The sequence below is a fragment of the Nomascus leucogenys genome, chromosome 20, assembly GCF_006542625.1.
Source record: "Nomascus leucogenys isolate Asia chromosome 20, Asia_NLE_v1, whole genome shotgun sequence".
NCBI lineage: Eukaryota > Metazoa > Chordata > Mammalia > Primates > Hylobatidae > Nomascus > Nomascus leucogenys.
In genome coordinates, this window is record NC_044400.1 from 1,100,168 (window position 1) to 1,124,759 (window position 24,592).

A 24,592-nucleotide genomic window follows, 5' to 3' on the forward strand; every position below is an offset into this window, starting at 1 on the left:
GTGCGTGTTTTTCTTTATGCATCATCCGGTATTTGGCTGTGTGTGCGTTTAACTCAATAAGCAATGATCAGATGAAATTCCCCTTGAAGTTCTTTCCTTTTATTCTATCCTGGGGATGAACAGGAAAATATGTTCACTTCTTAAAAATTCATAACGACATCAAATCCAACAAGGCAATCAGTGCCTGAAAAGATGACTACTGACCCAGGACACCTCTGACGTACGGGCCGAGACCATGCGCTCAGAGTCAGCCGGCCCCTCCCAGATCTGCTCCTGGCCAGCTGTGAGGCCGTGGTGACACCACCTCCCTGCAGTCAGTTTCTGCATCCATGAGACGGGGAGAAGGACAGCCCTGCCTCACAAGCTCTGAAGGAGGGTGACCTAAGATCAAGCACGCAGAGCACCAGGCACAGCGCCCAGCACCCAGGATGCATGTGTACAATGTCACATTCTACACTGAGGGAGGCTGAGACAGGAGGATCTCTTGAGCCCAGGAGTTCAAGACCAGCCTTGGCAATACAGTGAGACCTTATTTCTACAAAAAAATCGAAAGAAAAAAAAAATTAGCGGCTCGCATCTGTGGTCCCAGCTACTCAGGGGCCGGGGTGGGAGGATGGCTTGAGCCTGGGAGGTGGAGGTTGCAGTGAGCTGAGATCAGGCCACTGCACACTGGCCTGGGCAACAGAGCAAAACCCTGTCTCAAAAAACAAAAAAAAAGATTTAAAACTTGGCGAAAGGTCTCTATGCCTTACAAATAGTCCACAAGATTCCTCCCATCCCGTCACACATGCAACTATTAAGTAGGTCTTGGGGACTGAAGTTCCTGCAGTCTGGGCCCTGTCTCTTACATCAGTAGTTGTACGGTACAAGTTACCTACCCACCCAGTGCTTACAGGGGAGGGCTGGGCTCCAAGACCCAGCTGCCCCGATCCGCTGATGACCCAGATGCCCCGATCCAGCTGATGACCCAGATGCCCCGATCCAGCTGATGACCCAGATGCCCCGATCTGCTGACTCTATGCTGCAAGCAGGAAATCTAGGAGTATCAGCCACTCGCCCATCCAGGGCAGGCTCCCCAGGAAACCCAGGGCACGTGAGTGGAGAGCTTGGGAGCTGGACTCTTCCTCAGCCGCTGGGATGGGCAGAGAGACCAGAAGCCATGGGTTTGCACTAGCAGGGCACAGCTATTTTTAAGTGACATGTCTCGGCTATTTCGAGGTTTGGATTTTTATTTTACTTACTTTTTTCTGTACTTTCTCATGACTCACATCTTTCAAAATGGTGTCTTGGGCATTTTTAATGCTGAAATCATCTCGACTTCACAGCTGGTCAAAAAAATGTGTAAGAGCAAATCAGCTCTTCATCATCCAAATACAAAAAGGTACATATTAGAGTTGTCAACTTTCTACTGCGGGGAGAAAACTCCACGTTAGTATTTTTCCATTAAAAAATTAACACAGCATTCTGTTTAGGAAATGTGTGTGTATTTCCTAAAATACACATCTGAAAGACTTTAAATTGCTATTGCACAGATGCCTTGAGCCCCAGCAGGTCCCGAGGGGCCGAGTGCACCTGGAGGCCCAGCACCCCACTCCTCTGCCTGCACCAGCTCTCCTGTGGGGGAGAGGGGGAGAGCGGGGAGCCCACGCAGGCCTCTGAACCACGCCTCAGGCTGCAGCAGCCACATTACTCACACTCAGCGGACAAAGGATCACTCAGCATTCAGTCTCACCACTTCAAAACATTACAGAGGGAAAACGACACCTAGAAGTAGGAGTGAGATTCGCTGAAGTTCTCTTCTGAGGAAGACCCCCCCCCACGCCTGAACAGCCGGGGCTGGTGGTGCCTGAGGACCCCTTCGGCCTGGACAGCCCACGCGGGGTTGGGGGACCTCGCTCTGCCCTCCTGGGGCGGCCGTCGGTTCCCGAAGCGGCGGGTGAAATTCGAATGGCCAGTAGGTGGCGCACTCGGAGGTGGCCGCCGCGCATGAGGCAGTTCAGTGGCCCCGAGAGTCCGGGGAGGGAGGTTAATTCTCCGCCTGCACTAGGCTGTGAAATCTGCAACCATGAGCAGGGGAGGCGGCCCTGGTAGGGAAGAGGCCACCAACATCTGGACGGCAGGTAAGTTCCGACGCCTCTGCAGCGAGCGCGGGAGGTGGGACCTGAGGCACGGCTAACACTCAGAGAAAACTACCGGCTGAGGGTCCCTGGTCTGAATGCTTGGGACCGGAAGAGTTTCGGAGTTCAGATTTTTGCAGATTTTGGAATATCTGCAGGTACAGAATGAGAAAGCTAAATACAAAATTCATTTGTGTTTCATACACACCTTATACACACTGCCTGAAAGCAACTTTATAAAAACACTTTTAATAATTTCATGCATAAAACAAACTTTGAACTGTGCCTGGACTGCAGCCCACCACACGAGGTCAGGTGTGGAATTTTCCACTTGTGTCACGACACTCCAACAGTGTCGGACTGTGGGGCACTCTGGATTTCAGATTTCCAGATGCTCAACCCATACTCAGATTCCTAAGTTACTTGTCAGAAATGCCTGCTATTTCTTGGGATTACACTTCTCTCTGCAAATGTCTGTGAAATTCCTAAGTTAAATTCTTTATGTATCATGCACATGCTACTAAGTTAACTATGAAATTTAGTGTTTAACGCAGGTCAGTTGCAAAAACAAGAATACTGCTTGCTTCAACCCAGGATGACAGGTTATTGCCTAAAGGATACACAATAGCTAGTATGATGCCTTCAGACTTAAAGAAAGGTTTGTATCTGTGGGTGAGGAAAAGCAGTTAAACCAGAAACTTCCATAAAAACAAGTCTAGTGGAACTGAGCTGATTGCCAATGTGTGGGAGAAAAAGGGCCAGCAAAAAAATGGTTAACGCTAGCCTTCTGAGGAGGCCGCCCAGAGCCCGGCCAGAGAGGAGCCAGAGAGGAGCGGCCAGAGAGGAGCCAGAGGAGCGGGCGGAGGGCGCCTATAAAGCCCTGTGCCAAGGGGCAGACTCACTGGCTCAGACGGAGGACGCACCCGCCGGCCAGCCGGGAACCTTCCCTCACGGGCTCCCAGGGCGGGTCTCTTCCTCTCTCCAGCCCTGCTCAGGTATTCGACAGGTCCAGCAGAGGTACACCTCCTGCAGCGGGTTCCAAGTGCACCTCCGGCCTAATGGGCCTGACCGAGGAGGCTTCCAGGAGCACAGAAGGGGCTGCAACCCAGGTAGGACTCAGCCTCGGCCTGGCGGTGCCGTACCACTGACTAGAGGAGCGAGTGGGTGGTGCCACCCAGGCCGCTGTCCTGTTATGGGAACAGCTAGACGCAGACATGCAGACACCTCACCCCCTGGTGAGAGCGGCACCCAGCTTCCCAAACTCAAGGCACAGACCCCTCTCCCACGGAGCTCTGGTGGTCTCAGTGTGACCTCAACAGCAGAGGGCTTTACAGACCCCTCTCCCACGGAGTTCCGGTGGTCTTAGTGTGACCTCAACAGCAGAGGGCTTTATAGACCCCTCTCCCACGGAGCTCCGGTGGTCTCAGTGTGACCGCAGCAGGGGCTTTGCCTGGACGGCCTTTCTAACATGTGCTGAAAGTAGGACCCAGTATTCCGTCACGTTCTATCCCAGCAAGAACGTGTCTCACTTCAAGAAAATGAGGGTGCCCACTCTGCCCTGCCCTGCGGCGCCCCAATCACTCTCACCAACCCTGAAGTCCTGGGAGGGCCACACACCTTTTGACAGATGCAGACTTAATACAGCTGACTAAAGTGTGGCTTTATTTCTCTATGACAAGCTGAGGAAATCTGAAATGAGGTATTGCGCTGTTTATAACTCCATGGCCACCTCCAGTGAGGACGTGGGGCCAGTGGTGAATGGCACACTGGGTTCCTCTCGCCCAGGACCACATCAGACACTAGGACACATCAGACACCAGGTCCCGTATCTTCTCGGTGTCTGCCAAGGATCAAGACTCAATTTACATGGGAAAGAAATGAATGACTAGTTTTTAAACTATTTTTCCCTTGGAGTTCTTTTAACAAAATTAGGAAAGAAAATAAACATAAGTTAAGGGTTCTGCCCACCTTTAAACTTCCTGCCACGCTGCGGTCTAATACCTTCCAGAATTTCTACATTTAAAGAGCAAAACAAGTCCTCTGTGCTGTTTTTAAGAAATTAAATACAGAGGCGAAATGCGGAGTCTTTCAAATTCCCGACAGAGCCTAAGAGCAGAGGCATTTATGCTGCTCAGTGGTATTATCTACTAAAGATGAATCAAGAGTGCAAAATAACCAAAATCAAATTCACCAGCCCCAGCTAAGTGAAGGTTATTGAGTCCTTTTAGAATCACTGACACAGAGGCAGTGATTCATCTTGTCTTCCCCACCTGCCTTTTTGTGAGATGGGGCCTCTCTGCAGTTGCTCAGGCTTGAGTGCAGTGGTGTGAACTCGGCTGAGGCTAGAATGCAGTGGTGTGATCTCGGCTGAGGCTGGAGTGCAGTGGTGTGAACTCGGCTGAGGCTTGAGTGCAGTGGTGTGAACTCGGCTGAGGCTAGAATGCAGTGGTGTGATCTCGGCTGAGGCTAGAATGCAGTGGTGTGATCTTGGCTCACTGCAGCCTCTACCTGCCAGGCTCAGGCGATCCTCCTACCTCAGCCTCCCGAGTAGCTGGGACTACAGGCGCACACCACTATGCCCAGCTACTTTTTTGTCTTTTTTTTAGTAGAGACAGGGTTTTGCCATGTTACCCAGGCTGGTCTCGAACTCCTGAACTTGAGCAATCCTCCCACCTCATCTTCCTGAAGTGCTGGGGTTACAGACCAGCCTTTTTTTTTTTTTTAATAAGTATTTTCAAGCGGTAGGTCAATAAATCTCTAGTCTGGTTTTGTGGCACTTCAAAACAATAACCCCTGGCACAGCACGGTGGCTCACACCTGTAATCCCAGCACCACGGGAGGCCAAGGCAGGCAGATCACTACAGGTCAGAAGTTCGAGACAAGCCTGGCCAACATGGTGAAACCCCATGTCTACTAAAAATATAAAACATTAGCCAGGCGTGGTGGTGCACACCTGTAATCCCAGATACTCGGAAGGCTGAGGCAGAACAATCACTCTAACCCGCGAGGCGGCAGTTGCAGTGAGCCGAGATCGTGCCACTGCACTTCAACCTGGGTGACAAAAAAAAAAAAAAACAAAAAAAAAACACCTTAAAAACAATAACTCCTAATGATTTCAAAGGGTAAAATGAAAATTCCCAAAGGAAAAACAACTCAAACCCATTTTGAAGTGTTAGTTTACTCCAGGGCACCAGCGCCATCTGGGCCAGGTAATTCTCTGCTGGGCTTGGGCACCTGTCCTAGGCACTGTAGAGAGCTGAGCGGCAGCTGTGGCCCCACCAGCAGCCCCCTGTGACAGCCCCCATGTCCGCAGAGACTGCCAGTGTCTGCAGGCTGAGACCCCTGTGACCCGCTGCATAGAGAACTTCCAGGAGCACAGTGACACGGGGTGGGTGACAGGACCCTCCCCACTGGCGGCAGGGACGGGGTGACACGGGGCGGGTGACGGGACCCACCCCACTTGCAGCAGGGCCAGGGTGACACGGGGCAGGTGACGGGACCCTTCCCACTGGGGGCAGAGCCAGGGCACCGCCATGGACGGACAGCCCACTTCTCCCTCCCTGCAGAGGATAGGCTCAGGAGGGACTCTCTCCCTGGAGTTTCTTCCTAGGTTACAAACAGCATTGCAAAAACATATTAGGTTTTACAATAATTTGTTAAGACACGAAATAAAAACTAAAATATTATTTCCCAAAACAATGACCCTTTCACTCTATGTTATGAAAATAAGTTTCATTTTTGGTACCTAGAACACAGAACTAGCACGAGGAAACCGCTGAACTTTTGTGATCTGTTTTATCGTAAGAGAAGATTCTGCTCCGATGTCCAGCTTTCCGGACCCACTCTTTCTCTCAGAAACACTGGCTTTCCCTTCCTATCTTACTTCTCGATCAGCTGCTGAAATGCATTTTCCCCTCTCCTCACAAACGCCGTTGTCCTGGGGCGGCCGTGCCCACACGCCCCTTGTTTCCTGGGCCTGCTCTGTGGCTATAAAGGGAAAGAACACCCCTGCCTGTGGGGGTGACTCATGTCCAGCCTCCAGCTGCAGCTTAGCGGCCGTGGGACCTGCAGGAAAGAAGGCCGTGTACTTCCCACAGGCGACTCTTCCACCTCAGCTCAACCACAGCCACCTCTTGAGCTCATAAAGCTGAGGTTCTGGCCCTCCCCAGTGCTCTTGACACACCCAGACTCTACAGACACCCAGCCAGGGGCACCGGGCCTTGTCCCGAAGCTGGGGCCACTCGATGAGACTTCATCCTCTCCTGTTGCTTCTCCAGGTATCCAGAGAGTGAGCAGCTCCACGCAGGACTGTGCACAGTGGCCGACACCTGCAGGGACGCCCGCCGGATGAGCACACGGAGGGCCCTCGCCTCCACGGACGGGCCATGCCGGCGTGCGGAGCATCTGTTCTTCCCACTCTCTGCAGTTAACAAACCCAACCCAAACCACCACAGGTGCTCCTCCTGGGGAGTTTCCTGTCTGACAAATGCCCGGCTCACTTCAAGGAGAATCACGCTTCTTTCTAAAGATGGATTCACCGTTTAAAACAGAGCTCTGGGAGCCTTTCGGCAAATCTTGAAGCTGCAACGGTGCAGAGACATGGATGTGACTTCCCAAGCCCGGGGCGTGGGCCTGGAGATGTACCCGGGCACCGCGCAGCCTGCGGCCCCCAACACCACCTCCCCTGAGCTCAACCTGTCCCACCCGCTCCTGGGCACCGCCCTGGCCAATGGGACAGGCGAGCTCTCGGAGCACCAGCAGTACGTGATCGGCCTGTTCCTCTCGTGCCTCTACACCATCTTCCTCTTCCCCATCGGCTTTGTGGGCAACATCCTGATCCTGGTGGTGAACATCAGCTTCCGCGAGAAGATGACCATCCCCGACCTGTACTTCATCAACCTGGCGGTGGCGGACCTCATCCTCGTGGCCGACTCCCTCATCGAGGTGTTCAACCTGCACGAGCGCTACTACGACATCGCCGTCCTGTGCACCTTCATGTCGCTCTTCCTGCAGGTCAACATGTACAGCAGCGTCTTCTTCCTCACCTGGATGAGCTTCGACCGCTACATCGCCCTGGCCAGGGCCATGCGCTGCAGCCTTTTCCGCACCAAGCACCACGCCCGGCTGAGCTGTGGCCTCATCTGGATGGCATCTGTGTCGGCCACGCTGGTGCCCTTCACCGCCGTGCACCTGCAGCACACCGACGAGGCCTGCTTCTGCTTCGCGGACGTCCGGGAGGTGCAGTGGCTCGAGGTCACGCTGGGCTTCATTGTGCCCTTCGCCATCATCGGCCTGTGCTACTCCCTCATTGTCCGGGTGCTGGTCAGGGCGCACCGGCACCGCGGGCTGCGGCCGCGGCGGCAGAAGGCGCTCCGCATGATCCTCGCGGTGGTGCTGGTCTTCTTCGTCTGCTGGCTGCCGGAGAACGTCTTCATCAGCGTGCACCTCCTGCAGCGGACGCAGCCTGGGGCCGCTCCCTGCAAGCAGTCTTTCCGCCATGCCCACCCGCTCACCGGCCACATTGTCAACCTCGCCGCATTCACCAACAGCTGCCTAAACCCCCTCATCTACAGCTTTCTCGGGGAGACCTTCAGGGACAAGCTGAGGCTGTACATTGAGCAGAAAACAAATTTGCCGGCCCTGAACCGCTTCTGTCACGCTGCCCTGAAGGCCGTCATTCCAGACAGCACCGAGCAGTCGGATGTGAGGTTCAGCAGTGCCGTGTAGACAGCCTTAGCGGCAGAGGCCCAGCCAGGGTGCGACTCGGGAGCTGCACGCACCTGGGTGGTCACAAGGCACGGCCATGTCATGTCTCTAAACTGCGGTCAGATGTGGATTCCGGCTCCTCGGGGCCTCGCGAGGGTCACACTTGCCTGGTCACCCTGGGGCTGCTAAGGAAACCTCACGACTGGTCACCTTGCACTCCTCACACAGAATTGCTACAATCCCAAAGCGCTCACCCCATAGGGTCCAAAGGCCAGCGGTGACCAGCCTGTCGCCCAGCTCCTCCCCGCCAACCCTGCCTGCCGCCGCACCTGCCTGCCGCCACAGGAAACATTTCTGACATCGTCGACCAGGAAAGCCACATGGAGAGGCCACTGTGGGTGAAGCGCCTCAGTTACACGGTAACCCTAAAGCAAATCTGCCACCGTGGGGGAAGTAACGCTGGAGACACAAGGTGCTGGTGGGTCTGAGCTGGACATCGTGGTGTGTCCTCTGTGCCCACGGTCTGAGCTAGCTAGCGCACTGCCGAGTTAAAGGGGAAAAGGAAAACGCGCTGCTCTGATGCACGCCTGAGCGTCCTCCATCTCCAGGACGGCAGCAATGGCGCTGTGCGGCCTCGCCAGGCCCACGAGGAGCACCAGTGCTCGGCCGGGGCAGCAGGAAGGTCCCTCTGCGGAGTGCCTGGCCTGTGGCGGCAGGAAGGTCCCTCTGCAGAGTGCCCGGCCTGTGGCGGCAGGAGGGCCCCTCTGCGGAGTGCCCGCCGTCTGCTCTGAGGTGGTTCAGTCACTGCTTGTTGACATCATCATGGCAACTTGCACTCATGTGGACTGGGACCACGCGAGCTGCTGTGTGGGTTAGTCAGGTGCCAGGACAATGAAATACTCCAGCACGTGTGGCTGACGAATTTGCTTCTACAGAAATAACAGTTGGGGACAACTGCGGTGATGATGTAAAAACCTTCCCATAAAATGTAAGAAAAGCTGACGAGGCTGGTGATGTTCAGCCTTTGTCAATAAAACAGTCATGTGCGGATCCTTCCTGAGGCTCTGTCTTGGGGGTCTGCCAAGTGGGGTGGGACGTGGGGTGGGCATGGGGCTCTCAGGAGAATCCCTCCCTCCTCACAGAAAACACAGCCCTTCCCTGCCACCCTGAAAACTCTCACAAGACCAGCCTCTGAGTCCGGCCAGCTGGACCTAACCTGGCATTTCCAGGCTGTCCAAAATGCCATGGGGGCACTTCTGTGTCATGCTGGGGTGCCATGACGAGCTTCCCATGAATGTAGAAGGCAGGGCTCAGCCTTGTCCAGCAGCCTGTGTGACCTAAGCTGCCTTTCTAGAAGGCTCTCGGCTGCGTGCGAGGCCCAAGCGCTCTGTGGCACCCAGGCGCTCCTGGAGCAGCCGGCTGGGAAGGTTCCTGCTCCTCCTCCCATCGCCGGGGCTGGATCCTGGTGCTGCTCCCTCCTTCCCGCCTCCCCCACCTGGCAGCAGCTGTCCCTGATGTTACCAAGGTATACCTGAACCAGCGCCTGCTTCTCCATCTTCACAGAAACCTGTGCAGGGGGTCGGGATGTGTGGGTGAAGGGAACTAGCCGCCTGCACTACCCCCTCATTTTTCCCGTGTTTGCGGTTCTGTTCTGTTTAAAGCTGTGATACTGTTTTTTATTTGTGATAACATACGGTTTGATATGCAAATATATTGAAAGAAAAGGCCAATTAAAGAAAACATCTACAAAAGAGCAGGTGGTGAATGGATGCGGCACAATGAAGACTGAACGCAGCCACAGTGAGCCCAGGGAACTCTCTCCTCCCGTCTGTGGGACATGAAGCTGTGTGTCGGTGGGTGTGGGAAGCCTGGGTCACTCAGGCAGGTGGGGCCTGTATTCTCCATGACCCCAGCACCGTGGTGCCGGGCTCCTCAGGAAGAGAGCGCTGCCCAGACCATGGCCTGCAGGAGCAGCCTCTGTGCCCACTTCTATCAGGATTGCTTTCCTCACAAATGGCCCGCCGGGAAGCCTGGGAACAGGGCGGCTCCCACACACTAACAGGTCTCGTGGAAGTGGAGATCGCTGTGGGGTGGCCAAGCCAGAAGCCAGACTCACGTGTGGCACAGTCCTGCAGAGCACCGTGTGTGGCTTGAGCCACAACTCAGGCCCGGCGCACCCCTCCCTCTGCCCCTCCAGAGCCTGCCCTGCAAGTCACCCCAGCTAAAAGGACACAGCCGTCACACTGACAGCCATGCTCTGCAGCTCCTTCCAGGCCCCAGGGACGAGACTTGCCCTCCTCCCCAGGGATGTCCTCACTCAATGCCCAGGACAGCCAGGCAGCAGCCCCCCAAAACCCCCCCACACCTGGGCGCTGTCTTTACAACAATACCCAGGACAGTCATGCAGCAGCCCCCAAACCACCCCCCCCACACACACACACACCGTGGCACTCTCTTTACAAGATGCATGCTTCAATGAAGCCCCCTTTTTGACCTCAGTGTTGCTGATGGGGAAAAACCATCCAAGTCCCAGAAAGCAGGTGGGGTGAGTGCTCCATCACCAGGCACCCAATCACCTGTCAGGCATTCCCCACACACAGTCCTATTCACACAGCTTCAACAGGGGCAAGGGCAGACGCTTTAAAATACGCAGACCAGAGACCCAGCATTTCTGACTTACAGTTCTGACGAGCTGACATGGGGAGACCCACGCAAAATGTGGTCTGGTCCCTGCCCCTCACAGTAGCCCCGCGGGGTGAGCGCTGTCCCCGCCACGCCAAAGAGGCGCTAGAAGGGTCAGTCACTGCTCGAAGCCTTAAATGGTGGGTGACACAGCCAGGAATTCGGCCACGCTCTCCTGGCTCGAAGCCCATGGTCCTGCCCGCTCTGTAGCACTCAGCAACCCCTGGTATCTAACTGGCAAAAGCACGCCATGCAGAAATCATACAGAGCTGGAGGCCATAGGCATTGAGGGGTTACCCAAGGTCACCAGCCCATCCTCCTCTAAAGCCTGCTGTGCGGGAAGTGCAGGGATGGCAGCGGGGAGGGCTCCCCTAAGGTGATCTGGGTGGGAACTGCCTCTGAACAGAGCCCCAGGCATCAATCAGGGACAGGACTCAACTCATTCCTCCACGTCAACCCACCACAGGGAACAGTGCTGACTGTGGCGTCCTTCCCTCCCTGCCGCAGACGCGGCTTCCATCCTGCCCACACCAGACACGGCTGTGAGTGTGTGGAAGCATCAGGCCACCCCGCTACGCCACTCCTCTCCACCAGGTCTCTTCTGGGGACTTGCCCAAGGCTCTGGGCAGACAGAGCTGACACGCCGCCATCTAACCACCGGAAGCAGACTCTCGACCTGTGAAGCTGGCAGCGGCACTGCTCTAAGGCCAGTCACAGGAGTGACAGGCACCCAGCAGTCAAGCCATCGGGCTGCGGTAGGGGCAGGTGCAACACTGAGGTCCCCACGTAGTAGAGCCAGCCTTGGACCCTGGGCCCTGGAGTCCCTGACCCTGAGATCCCAGAGCTGGGAGCTGTAGGACAGAGACCAGCAGGCCGGGCAGGGACTCTGCGGGTGCCGCCGGCCCAGCCACACACGCCCTTCTCAAGCGCTTGCCTGGGAGCCAGGGCAAATGTAATTATTTTTGGCAGGCTCACGGTGAGATAAAATCAAGGCGTCTTAACTGCTCTGTTGTTTCCTGGTAACCCAACTCTCCTATACATAAGTGCTTTTTAAACCCCATAAAGAGCTCAAAAGTATGTAGCTGCAAGCATGGGAAAAACCCCCGTGTTAGCACTGAACATGACCTCATCGTTCTTTGTGCTTAACAATTAACTCCTGACCTTACGAGAGTGACACGGCCTACCCGCCCTTCCCAGGCCCCGCACCTCCCACTCAGTGAGAAGCGGCAGCGGTGGGCTCACTTATGCTCACACGCCCACTCACCTGCAGTCTTGGGGGGGCAGGGTGGGGGAGAGAACTACAAAGAAACCTTCTTAGGAGGGTGTTTCTGTGGCGGGGTGGGAAGCCATTCCGAAGCCATCTTAGACGCCCTGTGAACTGGGCACATGAGGCAATGTGAGGAGGCTCCACTCCCGGCAGAGGCGGGAGACAGGGCAGGCGAGGGGAGCCCATGGGAACGGGTCAGGGCTGAGGCCAAGGCTTAACCCAGACATTTAAAGTAAGAAGCAGCACACAGACTATGCAAGTACACGCACACGTCTGTGTGTGCACATCCTGAGCGTGCTTGTGAGTACATGTCTACAGTGTGCACATGTTTGAACACACACAGACACATGCTCACATGTTCCAAGCTCTTATCTCTGCAGCCCACCTGCACCGGGCCTGGCCCCAAACACTGCCACCCTCCAGAAGGGCCCAGGACTCCGGGAGAAATGGCTGATTTTGGCCGGGGCAGGGAGAGACAAGATGAGCCTGGGACAGGTGGTTCTGGCTGAGGCAAGAAAGGCTCCAAGAGCACGTCAGGTGACACCCAAAGGACACAGGGTGTCCTCGACAAAGCTGGCACAACATGAGCAGTAAGATGAGTAAGAAGAGACAATCGTGATAGACCATGAAAAGCAGAAGTCCGCAAGTCCACTCCAACAACAAACAGACCTAATATAATTTAAACAAAATGAAAGAATGCATGAATGGGAAGAGTCTCGTTTCTAATAAAGTGCTGGCTGGTAAAGTAGTTGGAAAAGCATCACTCTGCGCCTTTCAGAGGGAGATGGGGGCAGGTAACAGTCACAAATGGAGGGCAAATCTTGGGGGGCAGTGAGGTGCAGGGGACTGCAGAGCCTACCTGTCCCCCACGGATGGCTCATTAGTGCCCGGGGGAAGGTCACCACACAGCGGAGACGGGACAGCCCCTCGCTGGGTGATCACATGGACAGCACCAACAAGGAGGCCAGTCCAGATGCTACACCCTGAGAAGGGTGCGTCTCGTGCTGTGATCTAGGAACGCACAGCCTGAGTCTCATCAGGAGGGAATGTGAGATAAACAGGAAGGGACGATGGGGAACCAGGATGCATCAAAAATGTCCACGTGACAAAAGACAAAGGCAGAGCAACAGTCCCAAACTCAGAAAGAGGAAAGATATGTAACAATTCGACGCAACAGGGATCCTAGACGGGTGCTCTACCAGAAGGAAAAAAGTGTCATGAAGGATTTTATGGGGTCAGTCAACAAGAATGGAATACCCTGGGAGATAAAAGTGCTGCCTCAACGTCCAGTTTCCCGAGACGGGCAACCATGCTTCTTAGGAAGCCCACACTGGAGTGCACAGAGGGAAAAGACAGGACTGTGCAAGTCACCCCCAAGAAGCTCCGTGGAGGCAGGGTGCACACAGCAAGTGGGGTGGGTGCACAGCAAACGCACAGGACAAATGTTATCCACTCCACGCCCATGGATCAGCCTCAAAGAAGAGGAAACATGCATCCAAGCAAGCATTTGTTCGTGAATGTCCACAGCAGCACTGTCCACAAGAATCAACACGTGGAAACAGCCCAGATGTCCATGAGCCGATAGATGGAAAAACAAAATCAGTCTATCCAACAGCTGAATATTACTCTGCCATGAAAAGGAACAAAGCGTGGACCACACTACAGCCCGGTGGACCTGGAAACGCCATGGTCAAGGAGATAAAGTCACAGTCAGGGAGATAAAGCAGACACGAGTGGAGCTGCCACACTCAGTGAGATAAAGCAGATATGAGTGGAGACACCACACTTGGTGAGATAAAGCAGACATGAGTGGAGCTGCCACGCTCAGTGAGATAAAGCAGACACGAGTGGAGCTGCCACGCTAGGTGAGATAAAGCAGATATGAGTGGAGCTGCCACGCTCAGTGAGATAAAGCAGACACGAGTGGAGCTGCCACGCTAGGTGAGATAAAGCAGATATGAGTGGAGACACCACACTCAGTGAGATAAAGCAGACATGAGTGGAGCTGCCACGCTAGGTGAGATAAAGCAGATATGAGTGGAGACACCACACTCAGTGAGATAAAGCAGACATGAGTGTGGAGCTGCCACACTAGGTGAGATAAAGCAGACAGGAGCACAGTGTCCACTGCGTGTGTCCGCCGACGTGAAATGTGCAGGGCAGACAGGTCCACAGGACAGAAGGCTGGGAAGCGGCTGCGGGGGCTGGGGTGAGTGGGGGACGGGCAGTCACTGCTGACGGGCAATGGGGTTTCCCTGGGGGTGAAGAAAACGTTCTAGAATTAGATTGTGGCGATGGCTGCACAAGCCTGTGACTAAAAATCACCGAGGTACACACTTCAGAAGAGTGGATTTCTGCTATGTAAATTACATCTCAGTAAAGCTGCCGTTGAGACCCCAGTAGCCACTCAAGCGCCAGGCTGTGTTCCTGCAGCCGGCCTTCCCTTCCAGAGCGTCGCTGTCGTGTTCCTGCAGCCGGCCTTCCCTTCCAGAGCGTCGCTGGTCTCTGCAGACCAATTCTGTCCCTCTGAAGCACAGGCCACCATCGGACAGTGCTGCCTAATGGCCGCCCCATGCTGGTAGGCCATGGGGACGCCAGCCCAACACTCCACACACACTTCGTTAACAGCCACAAAACATTTCCTAAGAGCGGAAGGGTTTCCGCCATCTGGAATCCTAGACGCCATCCTCCAACATTTATTGTGAAGCTTCTAATTAAAGTTTTCTCTTCTCACTCACTGCCTGGTAACTCAAGCTTTAATTTTCTTCTCCATGGTGGGAAACTCATTACCTGGGGTATCTTTGGATGTGCTTTTAAATTAAAAATGGAGGAAAAGAACGTTAGTCAAAATTAAAGCTGAATTGACTGAGTCACTCTGGACTGCCTCAGAAAGTGGAGATGCCAGCTCCGCCTCCTGCAGAGCTCGGTTACCAGGGCTGGGTCAGGCTGCCTGGGTGTTGCCGTCTGACCTGTGCACAGATGTGGCCACGTGAGGACACAAGCTGTTGTCTCGTTTGCTGTGTGCTGTTCCCAGACGCTTCTCACTGGGCAGCTGTGTGCTGTTCGCAGACACTTCTCAGTGGGCGATTTGCTCAGAACTCCAGAAGACAAGGGTACATCATTCAGGCCACGGTGTGGCAGACGCACCTGATGGCGGCGACTCGGCCGCGGCAAACCCTGAGTGACGCCATGCAACAGATGCATCTGAGGGTGGGTTCGGAGTTCCGATCTGAGCTATGGAACCTGGGTATGGACAACTGGATAATCCACTTCTCATTTAAGAGGAACATTTGAGCCCCCGTCCCCGTTCTGTGCACCGCAGGCCAAATGGGAGGGAGAGCCTGTGTTCTGGGTTAAATGAAGGTTGCCAGGTGGAGGGTGCTGAGTGGAAATGCTGTACACGCCACATGCCTTTTTCAAGCAGGTGCGTTCTCCTGTCCAGCCGGCCACCACTGCACCCTGCCCCATATGAGCCCCCAGTGGAGCCCCATGTCTCGTTTGCTGGCACTGGGCCTCTTCTCAGGCCTCCTGAAGCTGCTGCCAGCCCACTGGAGCCAACAGAGGCTGGGTGCCGCTGTTCACGCCGCTCTCGCTCTTCACGTCCGGCTAGTGACCAATTCTCTGGGAGAGAGTGGACACCAGAGGCAGGCAAAGCCACAGCTGTGGGTGCAGGCCACATGCAGGCTGCACAGACCCGGGACAGGTCTGAGCTCTGAGGCGCGTGGCCCATCACCGCGGCAGGAGCTTCTGTCTGAGCCTGCGGAGGAAAAGACTCCACCTTGTCAAGCGGCGTCAGCTGGGGAGCCTGGGCCGTGCACCCTCGAGAAGCCATGGCTGGAGACCTTTGCTCCAGACGTGACCAGCCCCTGCCTTCCTGGCTCTCTGGCAGGTGGTAAGTCGGCTGACCCAGCTCTAGCGGAAACAAAGTGGGGGCTGGGGGAGGGGCCATCTGTGAAATGTCCCTAGCCAGAGCCCCTCACTGTCCCCTCTGCCTCCCTGCCTCCACAGGGGCTTCTTGTGGTAAAAAAAAAAAAACCTTTTCTGAGCACTTTACCCATCTCGCCCACAGGCACAGACGACACCCCAAAAGGACAGCTGAGGGGCAGAGATGGGGGAGGCCCACAGACGCAGGCACAGAGCCCTGTGCGCCCCTGCTCCTGGCCTAGGCGGGGTCTGCAAAGGCCCTTCCACCGCAGGCACAGCCCATCAGGGAGGCTCACGGTCCACTCGGAAGGACACAGCCCATGTCAGGGAACACAGGATCCCAGTGTCATGGTGGCCCCTGAGGTGACACGTGCGCCACGAGGGCAGGCGTGTACGTGCGCACACTCCTGCAGACTCCGCTCTCGCACACGCCCAGGCTGTGTTGCCGGGAAACGTCAGCTGCTGCGGTTGGTCTGACTTCTGCCATTGTCTGGTGGGTGGAGGATGGCGCCTGGGAACAAGGGTTAAAAAGCCAAAGGAGCACAGAACAAAGGCCCTGGAAGCTGGTGTGCTGCTGAGCCCAAGAACAAAAGGGCCCCAGAAGCTGGTGTGCTGCTGAGCCCAGGAACAAAAGGGCCCCGGAAGCTGGTGTGCTGCTGAGCCCAGGTACTGGGGTGGACTCCACCTGAAACTTACCGCCAGAAGTCAGCTGCTGGGAGTCCCGGAAGGGGCCCAGCTACTCTCAGAGCAGGCGCGTGCGGCGTTGGACCAGGGGCTGGCTCTGTAGAATGTGAGCATCTGCTGATTGAGCCTCTGAACACGACACAGTGAGCGGCTCCTTACACAGAGCCCCTTCCTTCCTGCTCCCGCCCCTTCCCCGGCTGTTCCTGGACAACTTCTAGAGCTCTGCACCTTTGGCCTCCTGTCTGATTCTCGCCGGGATCAGCCTTCACGCAACAGCTCAGGTTCCTTGCAGGATGGACCGTCCCGTGTCCCAGCACCCGGCCCTGCCCATGGCGCGCCTCCTGAGAGGGCCCACTCAGCACGGCCGCGGCAGCCTGAACTCCCAGCCTCGGTATCCATGCAGCCCGCAGCTCTCTGCAATGAGGGGCCGGCCGCAGGCCCAGGGAGATGTCAGCTGCCCCAGGCAATCACAAGCAAGGAGGTGTGCGTTGCGGACACAGCACGAAGCCCTGCTCGGCCTCCAGAAAGCGAGGCTCGCTCCTGAGTCTCGGCTCGCTAGGGCCACCTTCACCCTGCTCTCTGGTTCAACAGGCAGTGGCCGAGCCAGGAACAAGCTGCAGTGCCTTGGCAGCGTGTGAAATGCAGGTCTTGCCCATAGACGCCGTCGCAGCAGAGCGCTCTCCCCTCAGGGGCTGGGCAGCATGTCCCCTGACCACAGACCTGGCTTTGGGGCACGTGCACCACCCACGTTAACCATCCAGAGCTACAGGCAACAGGCCGGTGCCAAGTGCAGCCAGCCAGAAAAGAAAAACACACAAAAAAACGGCAAAACACAAACTCCGTCCAAAGTCCACCCACAGGCAAAGCCAACTGCATTATTCAGAGCTGCACGCCCGGCACAGGGCTCTAGACAGAGGCGAGGAGCTGGGCCCAGCAGTGGTGGCAGTTCCCTTCTCCACCGTGCAGTCCCACTAAAGCTGCAGACAGCTCTTGATTTGCGTATCTTACAATAAGAGGAGGGGGAGAAGAAGGGAAAAGTCGGCCTCTGCAGCCACAATCAAGTTCTTCCGCTCATCCACAACTGTGAAGCTCACAGCTCCAGCCACGCTGGAGTTCAACACCAGGTCACTGTCACTTCCACAGGGAACGGTCTTGCTTCTTTGGTAAAACCAAAGGGGTGTTTCAAACCACGCCCACCTTCCATTCACCTGTTTTTAAAACTTTTTTTTTTTTTTTTTCAGAGCAGGAGTGGACGTTTATTAAAAAGCTTTAGGAGAGAAAGGAAGGTGCACTCAGAAGAGACCCCAGCGGGCGACCTGGAGAACGGGTGACCCACTGAACCGTGATCCTGTGCCCCTTTCCCGTGATTCTTCCCTGAGGGTGGGCCGCCTGCAGGCACGGTGCCCGCCTCACTCTTGGGAAGTGAGCACGTGTGGTGGGATTGGGAAGTTGCACACGGGCAGGAAAGCAGGCACAGCGTCAGCGACATCAGACACAGAATCGGGGGCTTCAGTAAGAAAAAGGACAGCAGCTCTTCCTTGTGGCAAAATAGAGTCTGGAGGAAAAAAACCCTGTCCCCTGCAGCAGCTTGAACAGAAACACCATGCAGGGAGGTGGGCACACCAGGGAGCGGGAAGAGAGAGACACTCTGCTTCTGTCTAGACCCCAACCCCTTACCTGTGACACGGAGCCCACCACATGTCTGAGAGCAGACCTCCGCGGCGTGCAGGCCGGGGTCTGCACGGGGTCTCCCGGGCCCTCCTCCCTGGCAGCCCCGTCTGGGAGGCGCGGGTGCGGCCAGTTCACACATAAACGGTGTGGAACGTTGCAGGCCACAGGGAAAGGTGTTAACGTTGCAGGCCACAGGGAAAGGTGTTTACGTGGCTATCCAAACTAAACTTCCTCCCACACCCGACTCTGTGGCAAAAGACAAGTGTCCATGCTGGGCAAGGAAGAAAGCTTCATCCCCTGGGCTGAGATTCTCGGGTGAAAGCGTCGAAGTGGAAGCGGCTACTGGAGAAAAACCCTCGCGCGGGGAGACACGGTCATTCGGCTTCTTTAAGGAAAACCCCAGCTATCAGGCGCTATTCACACAACAGTCGTTAGAATGACCTTACACCCCACAAAACACGCAGTCCTCTTGGCAGCATATCTGCAGCTGAGGAGGCTGTCACCACACGAATTAGCCCTTATTTGTATTTCCATTTCCCAAGTTCAACTGTATCAGCAGACATTTGCTGATGAAACTGCTGACAAAGCCAGACTTCCTGCTACAAAGCCTGACTTCAGAAATTCAGACCACACTTCCATTATGATCGAGTTTAAACATGGTGATGTCCCCACCCTACACAGGAGAGGGCTGTGCTCCATCTCCTGTGCACTCTCATGGCATCTCCCCGGCCCGAGACGGGTCTGTGGTTGTACCCACTTCACGGTGAGACACAGGTGTGCAGAGGGCACCCAACCCGGAACTAGCTTGGGGGTGGGCTCCCAAGGACCAGGCAGCGTGGAGAGTACCCGGTGGGGCAGGGGAGAGCTGGAAGGAACCCCGGCCTGTGGCCCACAGCAGCGCTGGCCCCTGCCCAGGGAGTAAGTTCCCACCAAGCTCCAGGGTCTGTGCTCCATGCCACCTAAGCACCAGCCCCATGCTAGCACCCCCCAGGCTCTGCCGTGGCACCCACAGGTTTTGGCCCCATCACGTTACCATCTCACACTGCCAGGCGGGACCCAAGTACCTGTGTTGAGGTGGCATCTATGCTGAGTCCTGAACCGTGGGCAGGGCCTCAGCACTGGATTTATTTACCAGCCTTTAAAAGCATCATCCGCCGCGTGCAGCGGCCCGGGAGGCCGAGGCGGGAGGATTGCTGGGCCCAGGAGTTCGAGGCTGCGGTGAGCTATGATCATGCCTGTGAATAGTGACTGCACTCCAGCCTGGGAAACAGCGAGACCCATCTCTAATACATTCACGTCATCTATGAGCAGCAAATGAAAGCTCAGACACCTGAGAGGCCGGTGGCTCCAAGGTGCTTGCACACCCTGATGCCCGCACGTCACTACTGCAGCTCTGGGCAAATCACAGCAGAGCTTTCCTCCAGGTCAGCAAGACTGTGTTCCCGAGGGGCTCGCACAGCTTACGTGGAAAGGCCACCCCGTGCCACTCAGGATTACCAGGAGCGCAGCAAGTTTAAACTAGACACTGTTTATGCGCCTGACAGCAGGAGACGTGAGTCGGGTGCCTGGGAAAACCATCTTCAAAGCAACAACTGTTTTCCCAGCTGTGAATGCTCCGTCCTGGGAAATCTGCTCATACCACTACAAAAATAATTTTGAAAAGACTGTACAAATATGCAGCCTCATCTGTCCATTCTGGTACTTTAGACCCAAAACTGAAGAACTTTCTGGAGCACACTATCCGCTTAGCCAGTGACTAATATTCTTTATAAACACGAGTGAATGTTATAATGAAATAAGCTTCCTTGAATAAATGTGATGTTAGTTCACTTAACTGAGAACAATAAGTTCAGAGGCTTCCTTTGAACAGTCAGGAAGTGGAGATAATCGCAGCAGAAGAGAAGGACAGACAGGAAGCCTATGCTTCTGCACTCTCTATTTTCTTACTATGTATCGCAATTTTATAAAAGAAAAATAGTTGTCATGAAGGAAGAGGCGTTACAATCCTGGGTTAAAGGGCTGGGGCAGGAGCATGGACGTGCCACAGGCTCTGGGCCCCTCTGGAATAACATCTCACTTCAGCTTAAAATACCAAACGTACACCGTGACCAGCAATTTCAATATGGTGACCAAGTGACATGTCCTAACGACGCCAAGAAGACAGCCCCGGAAACAGCTTCAGTCAGGAGACCCAAGGTGCCGGCCTGGTTCTGCCGCCAGCTGGCTGTGGAACAGGCTTCTGGAGCCCGAGGGTGACGCCCCAGCCTCTAAGAGCAGGTGCCTGAGAAAAACGGGCTGCCTCATGGGGTGGCCTGTGGTTCAGTCTCAAAAGCAGCAAAGGAATCAATGAACTGTGAGATCCTGATCGTTACTCACTCCACAAATTACTGTGGTGACACGACATGCAAAACCTGGAGGCCCACCATGCTTTTAAAAATACTTAGAAAAAAAATTAGAAGCATGTGAAAATGTACCAAATATTTCTCTTTCTTATTTTATTTATTTATTTTTTAAGACAAAGTCTCGCTCTGTCGCCCAGGCTGGAGGGCAGTGGCGTGATCTCGGCTCACTGCAACCTCCGCCTCCCAGGTTCAGGCAATTCTCCTGCCTCAGCCTCCTGAGTAGCTGAGATTACAGGCACCCGCCACCACGCTTGGCTAACATTTCTCTTTCTAAACGTTTCCATGTTTTCTGTATTTTTCATAATGGGTGTGTTTTACTTTTAAAAAGAGGAGGAAAAGGCTTTGTTTTTAAAATTAAATTAAGAATGATATTAAAAGGCCATGTATAAATCAAATCTATGCTGAGTGTTCGGCTGTGTCAGAAAGACGCGTCCATATCACAGGAACAGAGAGAAGCACACGGAGGGGAGAGGTGAGAGGTGAAGGGGCAGAGGGAGTTGCTTTCCTCGCTCAACTTTTCCTCGTATGATTTCGATGCTGTTTACTTAGGAGATGAACGGGAAATGCAGAGCGTTTCCAAGGCATGCACGGTGCAGACGCTGAGGAAGTAGCTTCTCCCTGCTGCTCACAGCTCCCATCCTCGAGTCCCGCACGCTGCCTGGCCGATTACTCAGGCTGTCCGGCTCTGCCAGCCATGCAGACTCTCCACGTGCAGATGCCACCGCCAACTCGCCCAACAGAGACAGCCACCTGGTCCCTGCACAGACTCAAGGGTGTGTGCGTCTGGCCATCAGAGGGCCATCCAGACCCAGCCAGAGCAAAGCCCCAGAGACGCGTCCATCCAGCGCTTCTCAGGGCCCCTGTGTTCTGGGTGCCATGTGGGGGAGAGGACAGAACCAAGAGAGGCCAGGACAGAGTAGCAGGGAGAGGAATGCAGGAGGGGATCGACGTGGGGAGGGGCAGGCAGGGGCCAGACCCAGGCTGGAGGGGCCGAGAGCTTCCACGGAGTCTGCTGGCAGCACAGACGGATTGACACGTCGGGAGGAGCCCGGCCCACATGAGCAAACGGGAAGGCAGGCGGGAGAACAGGTGCAGCCTGGTGAGGGCGACGGGCCTGGGGCGGGCAGAAGGGCCCCACTCAGGGTGTATTTCAAAGGTAGACAAGACAGGGCTTACTGGGTGTGGGGTGCGCCCAGAAAAGAAACCAGAGAAGATGCCGGTGCTGCCGGAGGGGAATCCCTGGCTGCGCTCCCAGCTCCCAAAAGACCAACTGACCTCAAGTCTGAATCTGCCGCCCCCTTCCCTCCATGCTGTTTCTGCAGTGGCGAAGGGCAGCTGGGCCAGGTGAACACACAAAGAGGAAGCCAAACCGTGGTGCACAGCCAGGCCGGACAGAGGGATGCAGCTCCCTGCCCACCGTGACCACAGCCAGGAGCCCCCACAGCAGGTCTTGCTGGGACTACACCAGGCCACGGGGAAGCGCAGCCCTGCCGGCACCAGCCTCTTCCCCTGCCTGCGCAGCGTCAGCTCTGCCTGGAAAGAACAGACTCGACTCCAGGAAGGAAGGAAGCTCCAATGCTCAGTATTGCAGAACCGTGAAGAGAAGGGAGGAAAGGAAAGAGCCACAGAGGAAGCCACGTGTCCACGTGCACTGTGAGCAAGGCCGACATCCACCCGGAAAAACTGCCGCTTACCCCCGTCTGCAACCCACCCTCCCCAAGTGCAGTGGGCACTCCGCAGCCCGTCTAGGAACGGGAGAGAGCCCATGAGGCGCTCACAGACACCCAGCTCCGCACAGGTCAACAAATACGGTCCCACCTGCAAAAAAGAGAAAACTGCCATTTATCAAGAACCCACTACACAGAAGCCAGTGACTACGGAACCACCAACAGACATGACTCTGCCTCCTGCCCCTTAACCCAGAGAAGCTGGTGGCTTCTTCCCACTCTACAGAGAATAAAACCACAAGATGAAGGTTCTGTCTCCCAATCACAGAATTGGCTGTGGCTTCCAACACCATGCTGGCCACAAGCTGCAAAGCACAGGCTAAAAGCTCAGTCAACAAGACAGAACTACTGGACAGGGCTCTGAACTCTTTTTGACAATCTTATGAACACTAGCGGTTCTCTCCCCCCAACTGTACCACTGTGATGCACAGTCTGCAAGTTCTTCCCCGAATCCCACCAGCGGCCTGCAGGGAAGACCTTCCCGAACTGGAGCCCCATGCCCCGGGAGGAAGCAGAAGAGGGTTGTGTCCCACACTGGAGTCCTGCACCCTGGGAGGAAGCAGATGGGGCTGTGTCCTGCACCCCGGGAGGAAGCAGAGGGGAGCTGTGTCCCGCACCCCAGGAGGAAGCAGAAGAGGGCTGTGTCCCACACTGGAGTCCCGCACCCCGGGAGGAAGCAGAGGGGGGCTGTGTCCCGCACCCCGGGAGGAAGCAGAGGGGAGCTGTGTCCCGCACCCCGGGAGGAAGCAGAGGGGAGCTGTGTCCCGCACCCCGGGAGGAAGCAGAGGGGGCTGCTCTCCTTAGCGGGCCCTGTGGGCAGCTCTGCATCTATCTGCTGAGGACTCCACGAATCTCACGGCCCAAACGCACGGGTGTGCTGACTTGTCAACTGGGGGTTCCCATGAGGCGAGGTCAGTGCAAATCTGCCTGGGGTTCTGATGCTGTGCGGATGGCTTTCTATCCACTCCAGCTTCCCTGCCATGTGTCTCAGCCAGATAAGAGGATTTCGTACCTCCCATTTTAAAGACAAGTGGCTCTCGGCTGGGAAGGCAGTTGAGTTCCACTCTCTGCTGCCTGAGTGTCTGAGATCACCCAGGTTGCCCTGTCACTGTTGACACACCCGTCCCTACCGTGTATACCTGCTTTGATGCTGCTAGGGGCCATCCAGTGTGCACCTCCCTCACTGGTGTGGCTGCTGGGTCTCTTCTTTACCACCCGTTTTTGAATTAGCTATGCTAGAAAATTTGGCTGTGATATTTCTCCCAGGCTTTTTTTATTTTGAGACGGAGTCTCGCTCTGTCGCCCAGGCTGGAGTGCAGTGGTGCAACCTCGGCTCACTGCAATTCTGCCTCCCAGGTTCAAGCGATTCTCCTGCCTCAGCCTCCCAAGTAGCTGGGATCACAGGCGCCCCACCATCACACCAGCTATTTTTTCTATTTTTTGTACAGACAGGGTTTCAACATATTGGCCAGACTGGTCTCAAATTCCTGACCTCAGGTGATCCGCCCACCACCACCTCCCAAAGTGCTCAGAGCCACCACGCCCAGCCTGTTCCGGTATTTTTATGTGTTTGAGGCAAAAGGGACTATTTCCCATGTTGAGCAATCCACCATATTGACAGAAGTTCTATATATCTGCATTACCTAAACTTTTATGACAAGCATGTATTTGTTTTAAACAATTTTAAAATACCTTAATCCAATAAAAGAATTAAGACTCTTCAAGTGGTCCTAATCCCAACAGGCTGAAAACCACAGGCCTGAAGATCACCTTGGAAATCCAGCCCACACGCATGGTCCCCGAGGCCCCCCATTCCTGTGTGGTTCCTAATAGCATATAAAAAACACTTTCACTGCTCATTTTTGTAAAGGCTAGAGTGTAACACTCCATTTGACTTGCAGCTCAGCACGCAGTCGCTCCCCACCCTGGAGTGCGGTGACTTTAGTCTGCAGGTGTGAACACGGAACAGGTGGACATGCCCTCCCCACTCACCCCTCGGTGGGCGACGGAGCCTTTCCCGCCCGCCAGACCCTCCCCACTCACCCCCTCCGTGGCCGGCGGGGCCTTTCGCCCCCTCCAGGCCCTCCCCACTCACACCGTGGGCAATGGAGCCCTTCCAGCCCCCAGGCCCTCCCCACTCACCCCTCCGCGGGCGGCGGAGCCCTTCTCACCCGCCAGGCCCTGGGGCAGAACAGCTTCCCGATTCCCACGTGCCTCTGCGTCTCGGCGCCACGGGTGACTTTCGGTCCAGATGCCAGCAAAGACATATCTCTGTCTACCAGGCAACCACCTCCATCCTCACCTCCTCACGGGCAGACTCTACCTCCGCTCTCTCCACAATGCCAGTGCGAGCGCCGCCTCGCCGGGCCCTGGGCTGGGTCCAGGGCTACAGTAATGACCGGAGGGCAGCGT

General features: G+C 55.5%; 2 protein-coding genes and 1 pseudogene across 5 annotated transcripts in view; 2 read left to right on the forward strand and 1 right to left on the reverse strand.

Annotated features, from left to right (window-relative positions):
• C20H7orf50 (chromosome 20 C7orf50 homolog) overlaps window positions 1-24,592 on the reverse strand; it is a 124,782-nt gene that overhangs the window by 74,548 nt on the left and 25,642 nt on the right. The gene's annotated exons all lie outside the window — the stretch shown is intronic.
• GPER1 (G protein-coupled estrogen receptor 1) lies at window positions 1,700-7,860 on the forward strand. 2 transcript variants are annotated; one of them, XM_030801052.1, is made up of 2 exons: window positions 1,700-2,120; window positions 6,395-7,860. In XM_030801052.1, exon 2 carries the CDS (start codon window positions 6,717-6,719, stop codon window positions 7,842-7,844), a length of 1,128 nt encoding a protein of 375 aa, XP_030656912.1. In that variant the 5' UTR covers window positions 1,700-2,120; window positions 6,395-6,716; the 3' UTR covers window positions 7,845-7,860. The 2 variants fall into 2 exon arrangements, with proteins under 2 accessions (XP_030656912.1, XP_030656911.1); XM_030801051.1 differs by lacking the exon at window positions 1,700-2,120 and adding an exon at window positions 2,992-3,226.
• LOC115831782 lies at window positions 7,926-8,878 on the forward strand (annotated as a pseudogene).

Excerpts from the sequence above, each read along its gene's own strand:
- GPER1 (XM_030801052.1), top strand. The coding sequence starts at position 6,717 with ATGGATGTGACTTCCCAAGCCCGGGGCGTGGGCCTGGAGATGTACCCG.